This window comes from Gopherus flavomarginatus, chromosome 1 (assembly GCF_025201925.1).
Source record: "Gopherus flavomarginatus isolate rGopFla2 chromosome 1, rGopFla2.mat.asm, whole genome shotgun sequence".
In the NCBI taxonomy this organism is placed as follows: Eukaryota; Metazoa; Chordata; order Testudines; family Testudinidae; genus Gopherus; species Gopherus flavomarginatus.
Genome location: NC_066617.1, coordinates 133,400,324 through 133,418,429, shown reverse-complemented (window position 1 = coordinate 133,418,429; position 18,106 = coordinate 133,400,324). Strand labels below are relative to the sequence as shown.

General features: G+C 41.0%; 2 protein-coding genes across 6 annotated transcripts in view; one reads left to right on the top strand and one right to left on the bottom strand.

The window, feature by feature from the left end:
* Positions 1-18,106, bottom strand: part of UPK3A (uroplakin 3A) — an 897,123-nt gene that overhangs the window by 155,238 nt on the left and 723,779 nt on the right. The window lies entirely within an intron of this gene.
* The window catches only part of KIAA0930 (KIAA0930 ortholog), a 139,360-nt gene that overhangs the window by 69,148 nt on the left and 52,106 nt on the right, over positions 1-18,106 (top strand). For all 5 annotated transcript variants that reach the window (XR_007769627.1, XM_050924938.1, XM_050924925.1 and 2 more), the window contains one exon: positions 14,094-14,242. Coding sequence is in view for 4 of the 5 variants with exons in the window: in XM_050924938.1 (XP_050780895.1) it covers positions 14,094-14,242 (149 nt within the window). In the remaining variant the exon portion in view is untranslated. The remainder of the gene's footprint in view (positions 1-14,093; positions 14,243-18,106) is intronic.

Genomic DNA, 18,106 nt, shown 5'->3' with positions numbered 1-18,106 from the left:
AAATGGTGGAGTAAATTGCACATTGGTGTATGTTGAAGGTAAATGGGTACAATTTACAAGAAAGCCAACAAAAGGAGAGTGTAAGAAGGTGTACAATGAAGCAGCTTCCCCTTTCTTTTTGTCACTTACCTTATAACAGTCCTACCTTACTGCTCTCCATTGAGGGTAAATTATACCCACTTATTACTATGTTACTTACACCACCAGTTAGGACATCACCTGAACTTGGTCATTAGTCATGTGATCTGTGACTGAGCCATTTTGCAACTACACCTGTAATAACTTTTTAAAAATATACTTTCTTCTCCGTCTGCCTTGTGGTATTGATGCTGCCATTGCAATTTACATTTTAGCCCTCAGATTTTCTCTACATTTTTCTGAATTCACATGTTCCCAGATAAAATCCAAACAGTAGACTCCCAATGGTGAATGTCATCTGAGTACTGACATATTCGCCCATTCTGTGCATATAGGTGAAGTTTTGTTGTTGGCCCAGCATTGCAGCTAGAGGAAATCCATGAAGGATCTCCAGTCCTTTGTAGCCTGAGGATAAGAGCTTTTAAATGTTCACATGTATTTCCCAAGTACCCAACATTTCTCAGATTACTGCTTTGCCATGAATGGGAACCTGAACTTCTCAGCATCTCACACCAACTGATGGCAGTGTGTGCGTGTGTGTGCACATGTGCAGTTACAAAGCCCTTGATCTGGCATGCTGCTTTATCACTGACATCAATGCAAGGCCCCCCCGGGCTCGAAAGGGCAGAATGAGACTGTAGAGTATCTTCTTAGTGTGTACTGCCTTGGGTGGTTGGTTTTGTTCAGTAAGCAAATCTTTCCTTGTACTTATTTATTTTTTAATTTTATTCTTTAATGTTTGTCTATATGACAGTGACACAGCTGAGATCAGAGCCCCAATGTGATTGTATTGCACAAACACCTAGTAAGAGAAGAGGATATCCCTGTTCTGATAATTTTACAATCTAAATAGACAAGACAGCCAAAGAGAGGGAGAAAGGAAATATTGTTACCCCCATTTTTACAGATTGGGAACTGAGTCGCAGCCAGATAAAGTGCCTTGCTTGAGATCACTAAAGAACCCTGTGACAGAGCCAGGAACTGAACCCAGATTTCCTGCACATTAGTCCAGTGCCTTCCCCACAAGACCTACCACCTTATGTCCAGTGGGGTTAGTTCTCAAGTATGCTTGTTTCTTTCTTTCTGCTTGGATGGTTCTAACAAGAAGATAAGATGTGAGCGGTGAGCATTCTGAAAGCAGTTTGGCTCAGTCTTTCCTTTGCAGCTGAGAGTAAAATTCTAATTGCTGCCTTTTGCTGTAGATATTTTTTTAAACAGGCTTTTATTGTTCTCAGAAGTATTTGAATAACTGAACACTACCCTGTCCGTGGTTTTGTATCCCTCGTTTCTCACTGCTTGCCATTTACCATTCCTTCTTATTTTTTGACTGAACAGCCCGTTCATACGCTTCCCTTGCAACATAATATAAAATATTAAAGATTTGACCTTGCAGAGTATACGTTTAATGTACCAAGCCATCGCTCCCAGGCTCCACACAGGATCAATCACAGTGCATGAAAGTCGTGCGTGTGTGTCTGTTGCAGCCAGAGGAAAAGTGTATCAAATTTAATCTGTTTGCTTGATTGTTTTTCAACCATTATAACTAATTGTCTATTACAACCTTGTCTGCTTACTGAGTGCCATACTTTATATGCATGTAGGTGCTAGACTAGGGTTTGAATTTTGAGTAGCAGTTATGAGAGCAGATTGCAAAATCTGATCACACTTACTATAAGGTTTGTGTCTTGGCTCAGTGAATTCAGTTAATGTTTCTAGTAACCTTTCCATCTCACAATTCAGTCATTCATTCTCCTTCTGGATTCTTTGTCTAGGAATTAAAAATGAAAAAAAATCCATTTCTTATTTTTTCATCAATTTTTCAATTTAAATAATTGTGTTCAACAGAGAAATTAAGAATGAACTCTGTTTGTTTAAGAAAATACTTCTTGTTTAGAATGAAAAATACCTGCATTAAACTAATGTGTGTATCATCAGTGGGCCAGGGGCTTTTTAGTGACAATATCAGAGAGTGATTTGTAGTAGGATTTTCCCGAGTCTTGAAAACAAAAACAGTCTCTCCCTGTCCCTAGCCTCCTCTCACTCCCATTGGGCTACTGTTACCTTTGTTTAAATTAATGGGTATACTTCATAAATGCCGAAGGGCATTGATCTGACCTTAAACCGACCAGAATGAGGCCCTCACTACGAAACATTGACCAGAGTCAATGGAAGTTGTAATATTAACCATGACACAACTATGAATTCAGGGAATGGCAGGAAAACAAAAAGGTTAAAGAACTTGTGTGCACTGAGTCCTGAAAAAAAAGACAGTTTTTAATTCTAGTATTAACATCAATGGATATTAAGTTTTGTCCTTCAGGTAGTTAGTTATTTTGACATTATGAGGTCAGCCCTATTCCCTAAGGAGAAAAAGGGTGTTTGATCTCTGTTAATCAGGGGTTCTGAAATAAAGTCTATGGCGTGGGGAGGGAGGGGTGAGAGAAGTATCTTGGATAATGTTTTCAAAAAGGTTGGAATCCCATTTTCAAAAGACACTTAAGGCATTCAGGAGCCTAATGCCATTGACTTGCAGTGAGACTTAGGTATTTTGAAAATTTTACTCCTTGTCTGTAAATATAGTGCTTTACTGAGTGTGTTGAGAAGGCTACAAGATGCTGTCGTTATGTGCCTAGACAGGTCTTGTCAGCATGCGGAGAGCTGACCCCAGCATACATGGTTTGAGAGTATTTTTGCTGTTTTCTAAAGTTGGTTGGCTGGTGTTTTTTGTTTTTTGGTCTGCATCAGTCCCATTGGAAATTGTAAACTTGCCAGCTGGTAAAAGTATCCAGATGGCGCACAGTATTTGGTATTGCTAATCCACTCCCGTGACAGTATGGTGGTTTTCAGATTTACCTCAGTAAAATGTTCTTTAGGAATATATTAATGTTCCTGTTGTTTAATAATGTTTTTCAAAGCTGGGGATGTAGGAAATTCTAAATGTGCAACATTTCCCTCTCTTTCACCCTTTTAGCAGCTATATTACTGTATCTCTCTTGAGGCTTGCACATTCATGAGTCGCCTTATCAACTGCTCCATTATCTTGGCCATACATAACACCACTGAAATCAAGAATTATTCATGATTTAGGCTATGTCTACATTAGAGACCTTACAGTGGCAAAGACTGCAAATAAGGTATAATTTTTTAACAGTGAGTGTAATTTAACCATTGTCACAATTTAGCAAGGGTCATGGTAGAGTCTCCATCACTGACAATTTTTAAATCAAGATTGGATGTTTTTCTAAAAGATCTGCTCTAGGAATTATTCTGGGGAAGTTCTATGGCCTGTGTTAGAAGGGAGGTCATACTAGATGATCAAGTGGTCGTTTCTGGCCTTGGAATGTAATTATTTAAAAAACAATATCAATTGAAATCTGAATAAGGCTCCTGAGTCTGCCAACTTTTCTGTCCTAATGTTAGGTACCAAAATAAGATTTAGGTGCATAAACCAAAGTGTCTGGTTTTTTTTAAGAGGGACAGAACACATTTAACTCAAGTGGATTTCATTAGTTTTGATTTTACTGGATTTGCAGATGCACAGGACCTCTGCAATATTCAGGCCAGGAGTCTAACCTTGGGTATACAATTTTTTAAAATTATGGCCCTACTGTGCAACTTGGTTTCAAAGTAACAACATTTGAACCAGTGGTGTTAATGGAGTATCATGCATGAGGCTTAAGTTAAATCTGTTAACTTTCTTGCCAACATTTCTTTAATTACTGTGCAATTTACTTTTCGTTTTCACAGAATATTTAGTGTTACTGAGGCCTTTTTTCAGCTGTCTGATATTTAGGGCCCTACCAAATTCACGGCTGTGAAAAACATGTCACAGACCATGAAATCCGGTCTCCCCTTTCAAATCTGGCTGTTGTGGGGGGGTCGCAGTATTGCCATGGTTACATTCCTCCCCCCACACACACACACACAGAGCCAGCCCAAGGCTGTTTTAACCCCTGAGCACTTGCTCTGGAGCCAAGGAAGGTCAGAGCTGGGGGTTTCTACAATGCACCGGATGCCAACTGCTAATCCTGGTGGGCTGGGGAGACACATGACTGCTGCTTCTCCTGCATGGGCCGCTCCTGGGGTCGAGTCAGACTTACCTCTGGGAACCATTCCTGGCTGCAGGAAGCTCGATGCACCTCGCTACTTCCTGCCCACATCACTCCCCAGATATGAGGGGGGGAAAGGGATGCTATATAGGGAGCTGCCCCCTATCCATGCAACCCCTGTGCATCCGGAAAGGGTGCTAAAAATTCACCCAGGGCACCATTTTTCCTAAGCCTTGTGACCTCCCCACAGCTCCCTTTTGGGTCATGACCTCTATGGTTACAACACAGTGAAATTTCAGATTTAAATGTCCAAAACTGTGAAATTTTAAGATTTTTTAAATCCTATGACCATGAAATTGACCAAAATGGACCATGAATTTGGTATGGCCCTACTGATTTTATAGGTACAAAGATACACCAAGGGAATGACCCTGCAAGATATGCTGAGCTCCCTCATGCTCACACTGATAATCAGCAGCATTACCCAGGGTCCAGTCCCATCTCTGGAGGTTAGCTATTGACTGTAATGGATGTAGGATCAGGCCCCGAAGTTTCATCCATTGACCATTTCTTAGATGCTTTCTAAAAACAGACATGTTGTTGATAGAATTCCTTCAACATCATGGTAAAAAGCTAAATCAATTTAAAAAAAACCAAAGCAAAGCACAACCCATAACTTATTCATTTTTAATGAAAAATTAATTGCTATCAATCATAGCTTATAGTGTCTCACCCTTTTCAGATTTTGTTTGTTTTTCTTTGCTTTGAAATTGTAATCTTGATGCTCTCCTGTTAGTCGAAGGAACACTAACAGGGTTCTGCGTATCCATGAAAAAAGGACACCCCCTCCTCACTTTCCACGTTCGGTACCTCTGGACCACCTTCCTGCCAAATCCCCACAGGGAGAGAGATTTTCAACATTAATATTGATCCTGAAGGAGTTCTGTAATTAAATGGCAGATGGATGGGATGTAAATTTCATTCTAGCTCATTGATTCCAGTGAATCACTGTTTCAATAAGGTACTTTTTACTGTTCATTAAAGGTTGGGCACTCTGAGCATGAACTAATGTGTCACAAAAATCCCCTCTATTGCTTTCTCTAGTCTGTGGGAAATCTTCACTTGCTCTGAACATCACACAGTTTTGCAATGCTTTACAAATGGTTTTTTTGTCCAATTTCATTTACATGGATTATGTTGTCTTTTTCTCTAGAATAGGAAACTTGTTTATGATCTTAATAATACTGCAGCATAGATAAGCCATCTTGTATCGGTGGAGCGGGAGAGTTAGGTAGCGTTGGCATGCAGAAATGAAGATAAACTGTGTGTGCGGAGTCACTGGTTTTTACATACTTTAAAAATGGTGCTTCACTATCTGGATGTCTGATACAAATCTAGTGCAGGTTGGTGACAATAACCAAAAGTTGGCTTCATGTGGTGGCTGTTCAGTAGTCTTGACGTGAGTGGTCTCAGTTGAATCCTGGGTTTTCATGTTTTTTTCTTTTAAGCAATATCAATACCATTATTTTGGGAAATGAGTGAGTAGGGATATGATTGGTGATAGGAGACTTACAAATACAAAAGATGGGTGTGATTGTTATAAAGGTGAACAAACTTCACTTGGAGTTGTGTTACATAGGAGGGAAATTAGCAGTGGGCATACGGAAGGGTGCTTGTTTCCAGGATTTGGTTTCCTTTCCTATACCATTTAGTTCTGCACAACTGAAGCTTTTTTCCCCACTGATTTTGATGTCACTTTTAAATTTTAATAATATTACTCTGAAGTGATCACCTGAAGAAGTTTTCTTAGGGTTTTTCTACATGATGGGGTAATGCACTCTACTGTAGTCTGACTTTTAAAGTGCACTAATGTACTGGCATTAATGGGTTAATGTAGACCCTGCTGGTGTGCACCAAAGGTTCCCTAGTGCACTTTAACATATAAATAGTACCCTGTTAAAGCACACTAAGGAATCTCTGGTGTCTACGTGGACCAATTAATGCACAGTATATTAGTGTGCTCTAGTAATCACTCCCCACATCCCTCATTGTGCATTACCCCCAGGGCCAGCTCCAGGCACCAGCGCAGCAAGCAGGTGCTTGGGGCAGCCAACGGAAAGGGGCGGCACATCCAGCTCTTCGGTGGAAATTCAGTGGTGGATCCCGCAGTCCCTCTCAGAGGAAAGGACCTGCCTGAAGAATGAAGCAGTGATGGTAGAGCTGCCACTGAGCGCGGCGATTTTTTTTTTTTGGGCCGCTTGAGACAGCAAAAATGCTGGAGCTGGCCCTGTTTACCCCATTGTGTAGATGAGACCTTAGAAGCCGTAGTCTTGTTTGGAAATGTTAGATCACAGCAGTATTCACAGTGCTTAGCAGCAGAGGTTATCTATTCTGGAATGAAATGATGCACATATCCTTCCCCTTTCCCTTTCCACGCAAAGGACAGCACTTGTAGTTGATCTAAATGGTCACAGCGATAACGGGCCATGGGCTCACATGCTATTTAAAATCAAAAGGGTCAGTTATCTGGCAATACCAGAGCGATTACTTTTAAGGTGTGTACTGAAAACTGCAAATTGATTCTAGAGAGAATATATTGAATTCAGATAGCTGTAAAAATGGAGTCATGTTTAGAAAGGTGACAAATACAGGAAAATCAGTTACATCTATTGGTAATCTGGTGTACATAGTGCAACTGCTGCAGAGTTAATTGCTTACCCTAACTCAGTGTGTTTTAACCCTTTCATGTTGGCAACCCTTATTTGAAATCAAAAGGTTTTGGGACCCCTTTCCATTTGCTGCAAAAGTAAGAGTTTAAAAAAAAAAGTATCAATGATCAGTTATATAGGCTTATTTTGACAAAGAATACTTGACCTTGAAGGGTAGAGGTGTGAGGAGAATGGGGAAGCCAGATATTCTTTGCTTTAAATTGTAATAAAATTTTCGGTGCCTCATGACCCCTCTAATTGACCAATGTGACCAACTGGTTGAAAAACACTAGGTCTAATTTAAGCAAAGTTATCCACTCATATCTTTTTAATAATGTTCTGTTTTCCCTTCCTGTATGGATCTTCCGTTTACGTCAGTGGAATATCCATGAAAAGTCGAATACTAGGGTCAGGATCTGCAGCACAGGAAAACCCGTCTCATGTTCTGATCATTTATTCAGTATCTCAGTATCTGATCAGTATTGGTGGCCCCTGTAATAAGTTCAGTATTTCTTTCATATCTTTGGTATGATTAGATAGAAGAAAAATCCAGAGCAACAAGGGAAAAAATTAGTGCTCACTCTCTTTAGTGCAATATTTGCTTGTTATTTCAGTCTCTCTCTCCTTTGATGTCTCAGTGCTGAATTCCATCAACATCTACTCTAGTTAGTAAGTGTTGATGGTGCTCGTTATCACCGGGACCACACATATATATAATTTGCAGAGTGGAACTCTTTTCAAATTCCAAATCCACATAATCTTACATTATACTTTTAAAACGTGAAAGGTATATATTTTTACACTTGGTGAGCCCATGGATTTTGTTCATTTTCAAAGAAAATTGGTCTATCTGTCTTAGATACTTATATGGCACTCATTACTGTACCATTTAAACGCCTCGTTATCTTTAATGTGTTTATCCTTGCAACACACATGTGAGGTAAGGCAATGGTGGCATTCCCATTTTACAGATGGGCAATGGAGGCACTAAAGACTAAGTGATATGCCCAAGGTAACACAAGAAATCTTTGACAGAGGAAGGAATTGAACATGGGTCTTGCATATTCCAGGCTAATCACTGGTCTTTCCTTCTTTCTTTTCTGCCAGAATTTCTACCAGAAGAAGGATGAGATATTTCTGGTGAAAGTATAACTTTTTTTTAAGTGGCTTGGACCTTCCTGCCTGAGTGAGCAGTTCTCTTCCCAGGCTGTGTTATCGTGATTAGGATTGGTAGAGGTGTTCATGTCCACGCCCCTTGAAATATCAGAGAAGAAGCTGTTGGCAAGATGTCCTCTATGAGGGCCTCTCATTTTGGTGATTTCCCACATGGTCTGAAATATCCTGATTCTCTTGATCTTCTGGGCTTGTTGCAAAGTCTGTCTTCTTGGTATCACGGAAGTGATTGGGGTGAGCTTTTTGGAGGAAAGCTTGAGTGCTTTTGATTTCTAATATGATGACTAGCTGATGTCTGATATGCGGTCGGGACAAATGTGCCATTCTGGTTTTGTGCCAGTTATACCTTTTTAATACCAAGAATGTCTACGGTAGGCTTTTTATGTTAAATCTGACTATTTTGAGAATATATGGCTAAAGGAGCAGTTTATCACATGCAGAGTATTTTGCTAACTCAAAACCAAAGTGAAGTGTAATAAAAATCACCTACATGTCTTGACTGCTTTTAATCATAAAATCTTGAAGCACTTCACAAACAATTTAATTAACCTTCAAGCACCTCAGTAAGATGATACTACTAAACCCATTTTACAGATGATGAAACTGAGGAACAGATTGGTTAAATGACCTGTCTGATGTCCCATTGTTTATAGTAACTCACGGCAGAACTGGGGATGAAGCCCGGGAGACCTGACTCCCCCTCCCTTGCTCAAACCACCAGATCAGAGTGAGATTATTTTTCTTCACTACAGTATAAGTAATAACTGCCAAAAGAGTAGTTATCCACCAAATATGAAGTGACCTTTTTTTAAAGTTTTTCCTTTGAAGCAAAAAAAAAAAAATACATTCTGACATTTCTTTTTAGCCCATGATTTTTGCTTTTTGAAAGCATTAATTATAAACAATTCCTAACCTGTTATATGGATTTGGAGCAGTTCCCTTAAATGAATACTTGATATAAAATCTAATATAGGTAAAAGGATACATTGACTGCATACCGGCTGACATAAATCTTGACTATGAGAGTAAAATCCATGCAAATGAATCATTGCAATAAATTGTTGTAATTAGGATGTCTTCGTTACAGAGGTCTCATAATCATATAATTGACTTTTGATATATTGAGATTAGTAATCTGAATTCCTAATTCCATTTTGTTCATTTGGAAGCAAAATCTATTAGTGGGCAGAGTGTTCTCACTAAGCTCTCTTATGCTGTGTTCTGTACTGTGCGTGGAATTGGTTCTCTTGAATCCCTGATCTAATTCCATTGTAATAAAGGACCCAATTCTGCTCCTGTTAAAGTGAGAGTTTTGCCATAGATTTTAGTTGGAGAAGCAATAGCTCCTTAATACCTTTTTCAAAGTCTTCAGTGCTTTTAGAATTAGCAAGTCTTTCATTAACTATATTCCAGCTTGGCAATGGTATTTATACAGCCTTTTTATTCTGTAAATCTGATGAAAGTCCAGCCAAAGACATGAATGATAGAAAGCTGTTATCTCATGGTTGTGTGAAATGAGTTAGGTCTCAGTCCTTCTCACTGGATTTGTCTACATCACAAAAGCAATATCAATATCAAGGTGAACTTGTTAGCAGAGGTGCCAAGGATTAAGTGCCTGATCCTCCTAGAAGCAGAGTGCCTTTTACTCCAGTTGTTCAGCACCTTGCATGATTAGTCTATGGCTTGGAGAGAGAACCACTCTCTTGACTCTCTAGAGGTGGCCCCTACAGGGCAGGTTGTGGCAGTTTGGTAGGATGGTGACCAGTCAAGGCCTGCACTGTCTCTATTCCCTGTATTTAAAAGAGGATTTCTGTCTCCCGGGCTTGACACCTTTCAAAAGCATGAACTACCCAAAACAATATTTAAAAAGCAATTTTGTGCAGCTAAATGGAAGGCCCCCAACTTTGCCAAGGTTTTAACGATCAGCTGTGGATTTCTAAAATAATAGTTGCCATATAGGCTGCTTTTGTTTTTGTTGAATAAATTGGAGGGCTAATGAGCTGCAGATGAACTTGAAAGGGTCTGTTACTTTCTGGCATGAAGTTAAAATTTAAAAGGAGAGAAGTCAATGATTAAGAGCAATGAGTTCTCCTCGACAATGAATTCCACTGCATTTGTAGTAGATTTTAATGTCCAATTCTCTGCACCAGTCTTCCTCTTGCCCCTGACATGGGAAGTGACATTGTAATTCTGTTGCATTCTAGCTGTTGTTGGCTGCCACAATCCTTCTAGGGGTCATTGCAGCCAACGAGAAGTTAGAACAGCCCTGAGGCTGCTCTTAATTACACTGGAGCCATAACAGCTTTAAAAAGACACTTCTGCTCCCATTCCTTCATCCCTCTCCCTCCCATTCCCACTTTGAGCACAGCTCAGCCGGGACAGAGATTCTGCCTTAAATCTCAGGTGGAGTTGTAAAGTCACCGCCTCACGTCCTTGTTTCTGGGTCACCAGTTTTTCCTGAGAAGTTCCATTGTGGCTCTGTGGATAACCAGTTTCATTGCAGCAGCATTACTGCATGAAAGGAAGCTGACATTTTCCTCTCTTGTTAGGGATGATCAATTTGATAAGTCAAGTTCATCTCCCTTCCTCTCTTGTCCGGTCTCTGTAAATATTCTACCCTGAGGAATTCCTGGTGCAAATCCCCAGACCTGGTCTGTTCTCTGCACCTCTCCCATTTATACTAGTGCATTGCAATAACTACTTCGACATCATTCTAGTACAATATATTAATAGCTATATATTACTGTAACACATGCATGACACATAGTACTGAATGTTGTCGACTCAGAATTTCACAGCTGCAACAGAGATTGAATTGTGATCCAAAAACATGGTTCCTGAACTGGATAGGATAATAGGATGACTTAAGTACAACATTGTGTAGAGTTATACCATACCAGAACACACTGTGTATTTAGTTATTTAGACCACTTACCTAGATACCTACATCTGCTTGCATGTATTTATTGACCTGTATAAAAGGCACTCTAAGAAAGCATTTGGATCTGCCTACGCCAAAAGCAGAGATTCCTATAGCTTGAGTTGAAGGAAAACTCTCCTCAGCTCACAGCAGCTTTGGGCCTCTGATACAGGTGAATATGAGTTGAACATCTCTTCATCCATCCAGTAAAGGTCAAAGGGAGGCATGTACATTCAGCCAGTTAATTAAAAACCCATTCTATTCCATTTTAGGTTCTTGTACTAAGCCCATCACCATGATATCCGTGTATACCAAGTCTCAATTTCCATTCAAAACCCTCCTGGCCACCAATTTTTAGTTGCGTATAAATTACTCGAATTAATTTGTAAAGTTCAGTTTAAATCAGTTGGCTTTGGGTTTTCTAAGTGACAAGTTCAGACTGACATTTTATAGTTGTATAAATTGCCTTGTTATATAGACTTAATTGAGGAAGGAAAACGAAGTTTGAAGGAAGTTTTTTTCCAAGTGATGAACATTAGAACTTTTTTTAAGCTGCCTATACATGACGCCTCCATTTTTCCTCATCCTCACTTATTTCTGTAAAACATCAGAGAAATTAAATAGAAAGCCCCTTAATATTTAATTCAGTGTTAAGATTCTGAAATCAAGTGCTCAAAAACCAGGAGACTTAACAAGCCCAGATTCCTGTGGGACATTTAGTGGGTCACGATGCGTGTCTGTACTGTTTTCTGTTCTCTGCTAAATATGAAGTTTAATGTATTACTGCTTGTTACTAAATGTCTCACAAACTTTACACAAGGCCAACTGTTGTTGCTGTGCACCCTTGAGTAGTTACGGTGACTTCAATACAATCACTCAATGAGTAAAGCAATTGCAGCAAGGCTGAGAATGTGCCAAATTACTGAAAACTTTTTCACTATCCTGGCTTCTTTGTGTGTCTGTCTCAGCCTTTTTATTAATGATAGTTATCACATTTAATACACAGTAGATACTTCCTACAAATGCTGTGGCTTCATTATTGATGATGTTTAATGTATTCTCTGCATAGTCTTGCAGTGAAATTTCATTTTGTTTGAACTGTTGCTCTTGGACTTAGTTGGAAATGAAATCTAAGGTCTCGCCGATCAGCTATTTCCCCGGTTAAAGATTTTAAAGTCTAATCCTTGCCTGCTACATTAATTAAGAATGAGAAGAAAGGTCTCGCCTCTGAATATTAAATGCACATATAATGAGGTAGGAAAATGTGCTGAAAAACATTTGTGGATTAAAAGACTGACTAGTCCATTATGAGGCCCTGAAGATGGCGACCAGAGTCCAAGAAAAATAATTTTTGTTGTTATGGGAGATGGCACCTTTCTTTGCAATTGACTAAAAACTCTCTCAAAGCTTAATTCAGATATCGCCATAAGTAAGTGTCATGTCTCACTGAATAAGATTATCATAGAATATCAGGGTTGGAAGGGACCTCAGGAGGTCATCTAGTCCAACCCCCTGCCCAAAGCAGGACCAATCCCCAGAGAAGCACTAAACAATTTTATGGGGAGGGATGGCTCAGTGGTTTGAGCATTGGCCTGCTAAGCCCAGGATTGTGAGTTCGATTGAACTCACAATCCTGGGCTTAGCAGGCCAATGCTCAAACCACTGAGCCATCCCTCCCCATAAAATTGTTTAGTGCTTCTCTACAGAAATAGTTGTGTATTCCATATCTGCAGTATACTGCTGTTAGGCAAATGTGCTACATTGAAAGATAGCTGTGGGATACAAATCTACAAAGAGGTGATTGTTACTATTCATTAAAAGTAACTGTAGTATCCACTTCAGGTATTTTTGTTTCTTTGCTATGAACCAGTAACAACACTTGATAGAGTGTCTTTCAGTCCAGAGGACCGCAAAGCAGTTAAGAAGCTGGACTATGGCACATTAACAGGGTGCCACCTTTTGAGGGCCAATGGAAGTGGTAGAGAACCACAATTCATTCACCCACTAGGCCCTCTGGTAGCTCCAAGGAGTGCTGGAGAAGCACAGGTGCCTCACTACCAGCCACCGTATGAGAGGATGTAGCATCTGTTTCCCTCTCTGTGCTCCAAGATCTGGCTAGGCAAGGACTCCAATAGCAGCTGGCTCCTGTGGGGCTGCAAAGGGGCTCCTTGCAGTATCTTTGCCCTTTTATTGCATTTAACTAAGTATATAGTTTCACAAAATTGTAAGTCAACCTCTTCTGTGACTCCTTCTGCCAGTGAGATCTGAGAGACTGAGTCTCGTGCTGCTGCTTTCCTCCAGCTGACTTCTTCTCCGCACTTCTGTGGCATCAGAACTAGCAGGAACAAGAGACTTCAAAGTCTGGTGTCGTTAGCAGTTCTTGTTTCTGCATTCAAGAGGACTTTGCTGCCCTTCATCTCCCACCCTCCTTATCCCCACTCAAGGAAAAGTTGATTCCCCGTGTAACTTAATTAGACTTGATTTGACATGAAAACCTTCTAAGCTCTTTGGTCGTTTGGGTATTTTGGGGGAAGGGTTGGTCAGTTTTATATCTTGCCTTCAAGATATGGGCTCATTAATACGAATTGGCTAAGAAAGACAATTAAATAATTCACTTTCTACAGTGCTTACCACACTCCCCTGCCAACATATGGTAAGGCTATTGCAAGCTGGCAGATTTAAGTAATAAACTGGCAAATGGTGGTGTTAGCCACATTTGAAATTAACTCCCTTCTGTGCTTCTCTAATGTCTTCTAAATTGGTGCATTGGCCCTGTCTTTTCCAATGACACCACCAGAGCAGCTGGTAAAAATAGAGATAAACTTTAAGGGCCAGATCCTCAGCTGGTGTGGAGTGTTGTCTATCTGTATTGTCATCAGAGCTGTGCCAACTTACACCAGCTAAGCGCCTGGCCATAAACTTATTGTCTAGCATGGATGTCACACAAGAGTTAAACATGTTACCTTAAGCCATAGAACTAATCCTTCAGTAGGATCATGCTTGGTCCCACAACACACGAAGTCATGCTGTCTATTGTATTAAGTAAAATCAAATGTGACAGGATGTCTTCTACAACTCTTAATTCTCCTGTTTTATTCCTGTTAGGTTGTTTCAAAGATGATCGCATCGTGTTCTGGACTTGGATGTTTTCTACTTATTTCATGGAGAAATTGGCCCCCCGGCAGGATGATATGCTCTTCTATGTCCGCCGAAAGCTATCCTATGTTAGTGGTGATAGCACGGAGGGAAAGAAGGTGAGTGAACAGAACTCAGAGTTATGAACACCAGAGTTACGAACAGACCTGTCAACCACACAGCTCATTTGGAACTGGAAGTATGCAATCAGGCAGCAGCAGAGACAAAGGAGGAAGCAAAAAAGCAAATACTGTACAGTACCGCATTAAATGTAAACAACTAAAAAAAAATAAAGGGAAAGTAGCATTTTTTCCTGCATAGTACAGTTTCAAAGGCTGTATTAACTTAATGTTCAGTTGTAAACTTTTGAAAGAACAACCATAACATTTTGTTCAAAATTGCAAAGGTTTCAGAGTTACGATCAATGTCCATTCCCAGAGTGTTTGTAACTCTGATGTTCTACTGTATATTGTAGCCTGGAAAATATTTTTCACCCATTTAGCACAGAATTTGGCACTTTGCTGTGCCTTACTTGTCTGAAGTACTGCAGGGATATTGTAAATTAAGGCTTGGAAAAAATCAAGCTCTGCCCACAACAAAAGTTAATGTGAAATTGGCCTGCAGTGCAATATCGTAGTTAACAACATGGATTTCAATAATGGTATCAGTAGGCTTCAGTGTTAACACCTCAATGAGATGAGTGAATGCAGTTCACATTTCTGGTGGAGCTATTGTGTCTGTCAATCTGCAGACTCAGGAAAACAGCACTGTGTTGGTCCACATCCAGAAGGTTCATTTTTTTTGCAACTATAAGGAGCAGAAACATTATAACAATATATATATTTTTTAATGAAAGCTTAACTACTGCAGAAGAAGAGAGAGAGAGAAAGCCAGCCACCAAAGTAGTGCTGGTTTGATGCATCCATACATACCAGGACAATCCAATATTGCACCCATTAGACACTCGGCAATAACTTACGCACAACCTTAGGAACTCATATAAAGGGGTGATGAGGTGATGTAGAAGCAACTAGTAGAGAGAACCTCAGTCATCAAAACTGATTTGTTGAGAGAGAGAATTTTGGCCAGAGGGCATCTTAGGACTTTTTTTTTCTAATTTTTGAAGATGGGAGGAAGAGGGCTAAAGTGTCGTCAATCAATGGAGCTACTAGACAAAAGAGGCCCTAAGTTCAGCATCTCAAGTGAACAACAGTTACTGATTCAAATGATGTCTACTAGTCTTCACTGAAGACTTAGAACAGGGTATTTTGGAGCTTTGGAGGTCCTGGAGGAAAGCTATGCTTTAATAAATGACCCTTGCCTGAACCCTTGAAATACCACAGCTGTATTACTATCCTGCATAACACAAGATTGTGGCTTCATTTAGCCTGGTAAAAATGGGGTCTTTTGACCTCTTATTCTTCCCACTGGGAAAGAAGAATCACTTTTAATGCTTGTCCACTTGAACAGTTTCATTCACATATGTACACTTAGCTAATTTCTGATTCCCAAAGCTTTGAAATTATTCGTCTTTCCTATAGGGATTAGGCGATCAAATAACCCCTTGTTTATATCAGGTAAATGAAGCCCCAAGCATAAATGCAGTCATAAATATTTCAGATCTGTGAGGCTTTTTCATAAGTAGAAGCTTTTGTCTCAAATTCAGCCTTAGTAAACTGCCTACCACAATGGTTGATGTGGGAAATAAGAACTTATGTGTGCGGCAGCCTGGCACAGTGAGCAAAGGGCACATTGTATGCTTCAGTACTGTGCCTGGATCAAGCTTTGAGAATTAGGCAGTTTCCTCTTGGGGATATTGCAGTACTTTAGAAGGTCTTGTGGGCTCACATATTTTATGAGTTCTTTTCAAATTGTCCTGTACACTCCTGTTTGAAATGAGAGTTTATGTTGCTTGACAGTTTCAACTGCTTCTTATATGGGGTTATTGAACCTGTCTTATACTTTCAGGGATCATTTCTGTAGTTTGTGAAGTGAAACATTGATCTGTTACTTTTAAATTGTGATTTATGGTTGGTCTGGTTTTAGTTTGACTTCGCAGTTTTGTCAGCTATCTTGTGCAAGACAACTATCTGCAGTCCCTGATTGCCATCACTGGGACTGTAAAAGTGCCTCTTATTTATTTGGATATGTAAAGGTGAGGGAGAACTAGACAAAAGATTGGGATTTCAAAGTCAATCACATTTTAAACTACCTTTTAAACCTACCCACCTCCAAATTGCATACTCTCCTTAGCTGCTGACTCTTGAAAACAGGCCCATTCCACTCTTTTTTACCGTGTGTGTTAGGGCCTACGTCAGGACAGAATTTATTTCTCTAATCCTGGGGACTTACTCATGGTGTTCAATCTAGGATGTTGATTGCCTAGGGAGTTTGTGGAATCTCTGTCATTGGAGATTTTTAAGAGCAGCTTGGACAAACACCTGTCAGAGATGGTCTAGATAATACTTAGGCCATGTCTACATCTAAAATTTTGCAGCGCTGGTTGTTACAGTTGTATTAGTACAGCTGTATAGGGCCAGCGCTGCAGAGTGGCCACACTTACAGCAACCAGCGCTGCAAGTGGTGTTAGATGTGGCCACACTGCAGCGCTGTTGGGCGGCTTCAAGGGGTTTCGGGGAACGCGAGAGCAAACCGGGAAAGGAGACCAGCTTCGCCGCGGTTTGCTCTCGCGTTCCGCGAACCACCGTGCAAACCGCAGGGAAGGAGACCTGCTTGCTCGGGTTCGGGGAACGCGAGAGCAAACCGGGAAAGGAGACCAGCTTCGCCGCGGTTTGCTCTCGCGTTCCGCGAACCACCGTGCAAACCGCAGGGAAGGAGACCTGCTTGCTCGGGTTCGGGGAACGCGAGAGCAAACCGCGGCGAAGCTGGTCTCCTTCCCCGGTTTGCTCTCGCGTTCCCCGAACCGCCGAGCAAGCAGGTCTCCTTCCCTGCGGTTTGCAGGGTGGTTCGCGGAACGCGAGAGCAAACCGCGGCGAAGCTGGTCTCCTTCCCCGGTTTGCTCTCGCGTTCCCCGAACCCGAGCAAGCAGGTCTCCTTCCCTGCGGTTTGCAGGGTGGTTCGCGGAACGCGAGAGCAAACCGCGGCGAAGCTGGTCTCCTTCCCCGGTTTGCTCTCGCGTTCCCGGAACCACCCTGCAAACCGCAGGGAAGGAGACCTGCTTGCTCGGGGTTTGGGGAACGCGAGAGCAAGCCGGGGAAGGAGACCAGCTTGATTACCAGAGGCTTCCTCAGGTATGCTGGGATACCTGCTTATTCCACGGAGGTCAAGAAAAGCGCTGGTAAGTGTCTATATTTGATTACCAGCGCTGGATCACCAGCGCTGGATCCTCTACACCCGAGACAAAACGGGAGTACGGCCAGCGCTGCAAACAGGGAGTTGCAGCGCTGGTGGTGCCCTGCAGATGTGTACACCTCCTAAGTTGCAGCGCTGTAACTCCCTCACCAGCGCTGCAACTTTCTGATGTAGACAAGCCCTTAGTCCTGCCTTGAGTGCAGGGGACTAGACTAGATGACCTCTTGAGATCCCTTCCAGTCCTACAATTGTATGATTCTATGCCAGGAAAGAGAATTAGACTCTTAAGTAACAGCTTTTCTTTTTTATTTATGGCAAGAGTGCATCATATCAAGTTTCTAAGCCTTTAATCTTCAGAATCTCTGTAACTAAAATCACAGGGCCCATCTATCATGACCAGAGAAATCAGGGTAACTTAGAACAAACCTTTTTTCATATTTAACAGTGTTAGCAGTTTAAGGGGGAACCCTCTGACTCTGTTTTTCATACTCCATTATGTCAAGATCAGAAAGAAGAAAAACAAAACCCTCACTGCGCACTCCGTCCTACACCAGCCAGTATAATATAGTGAAAATTTAAGACGTGATCCACATTTACATTAAAACTTCTTTTTTATTGCAGGAGTGATGTAAAGAGGTCTTAGTATAAATGGAACCAGGCCCTTGGTTTAA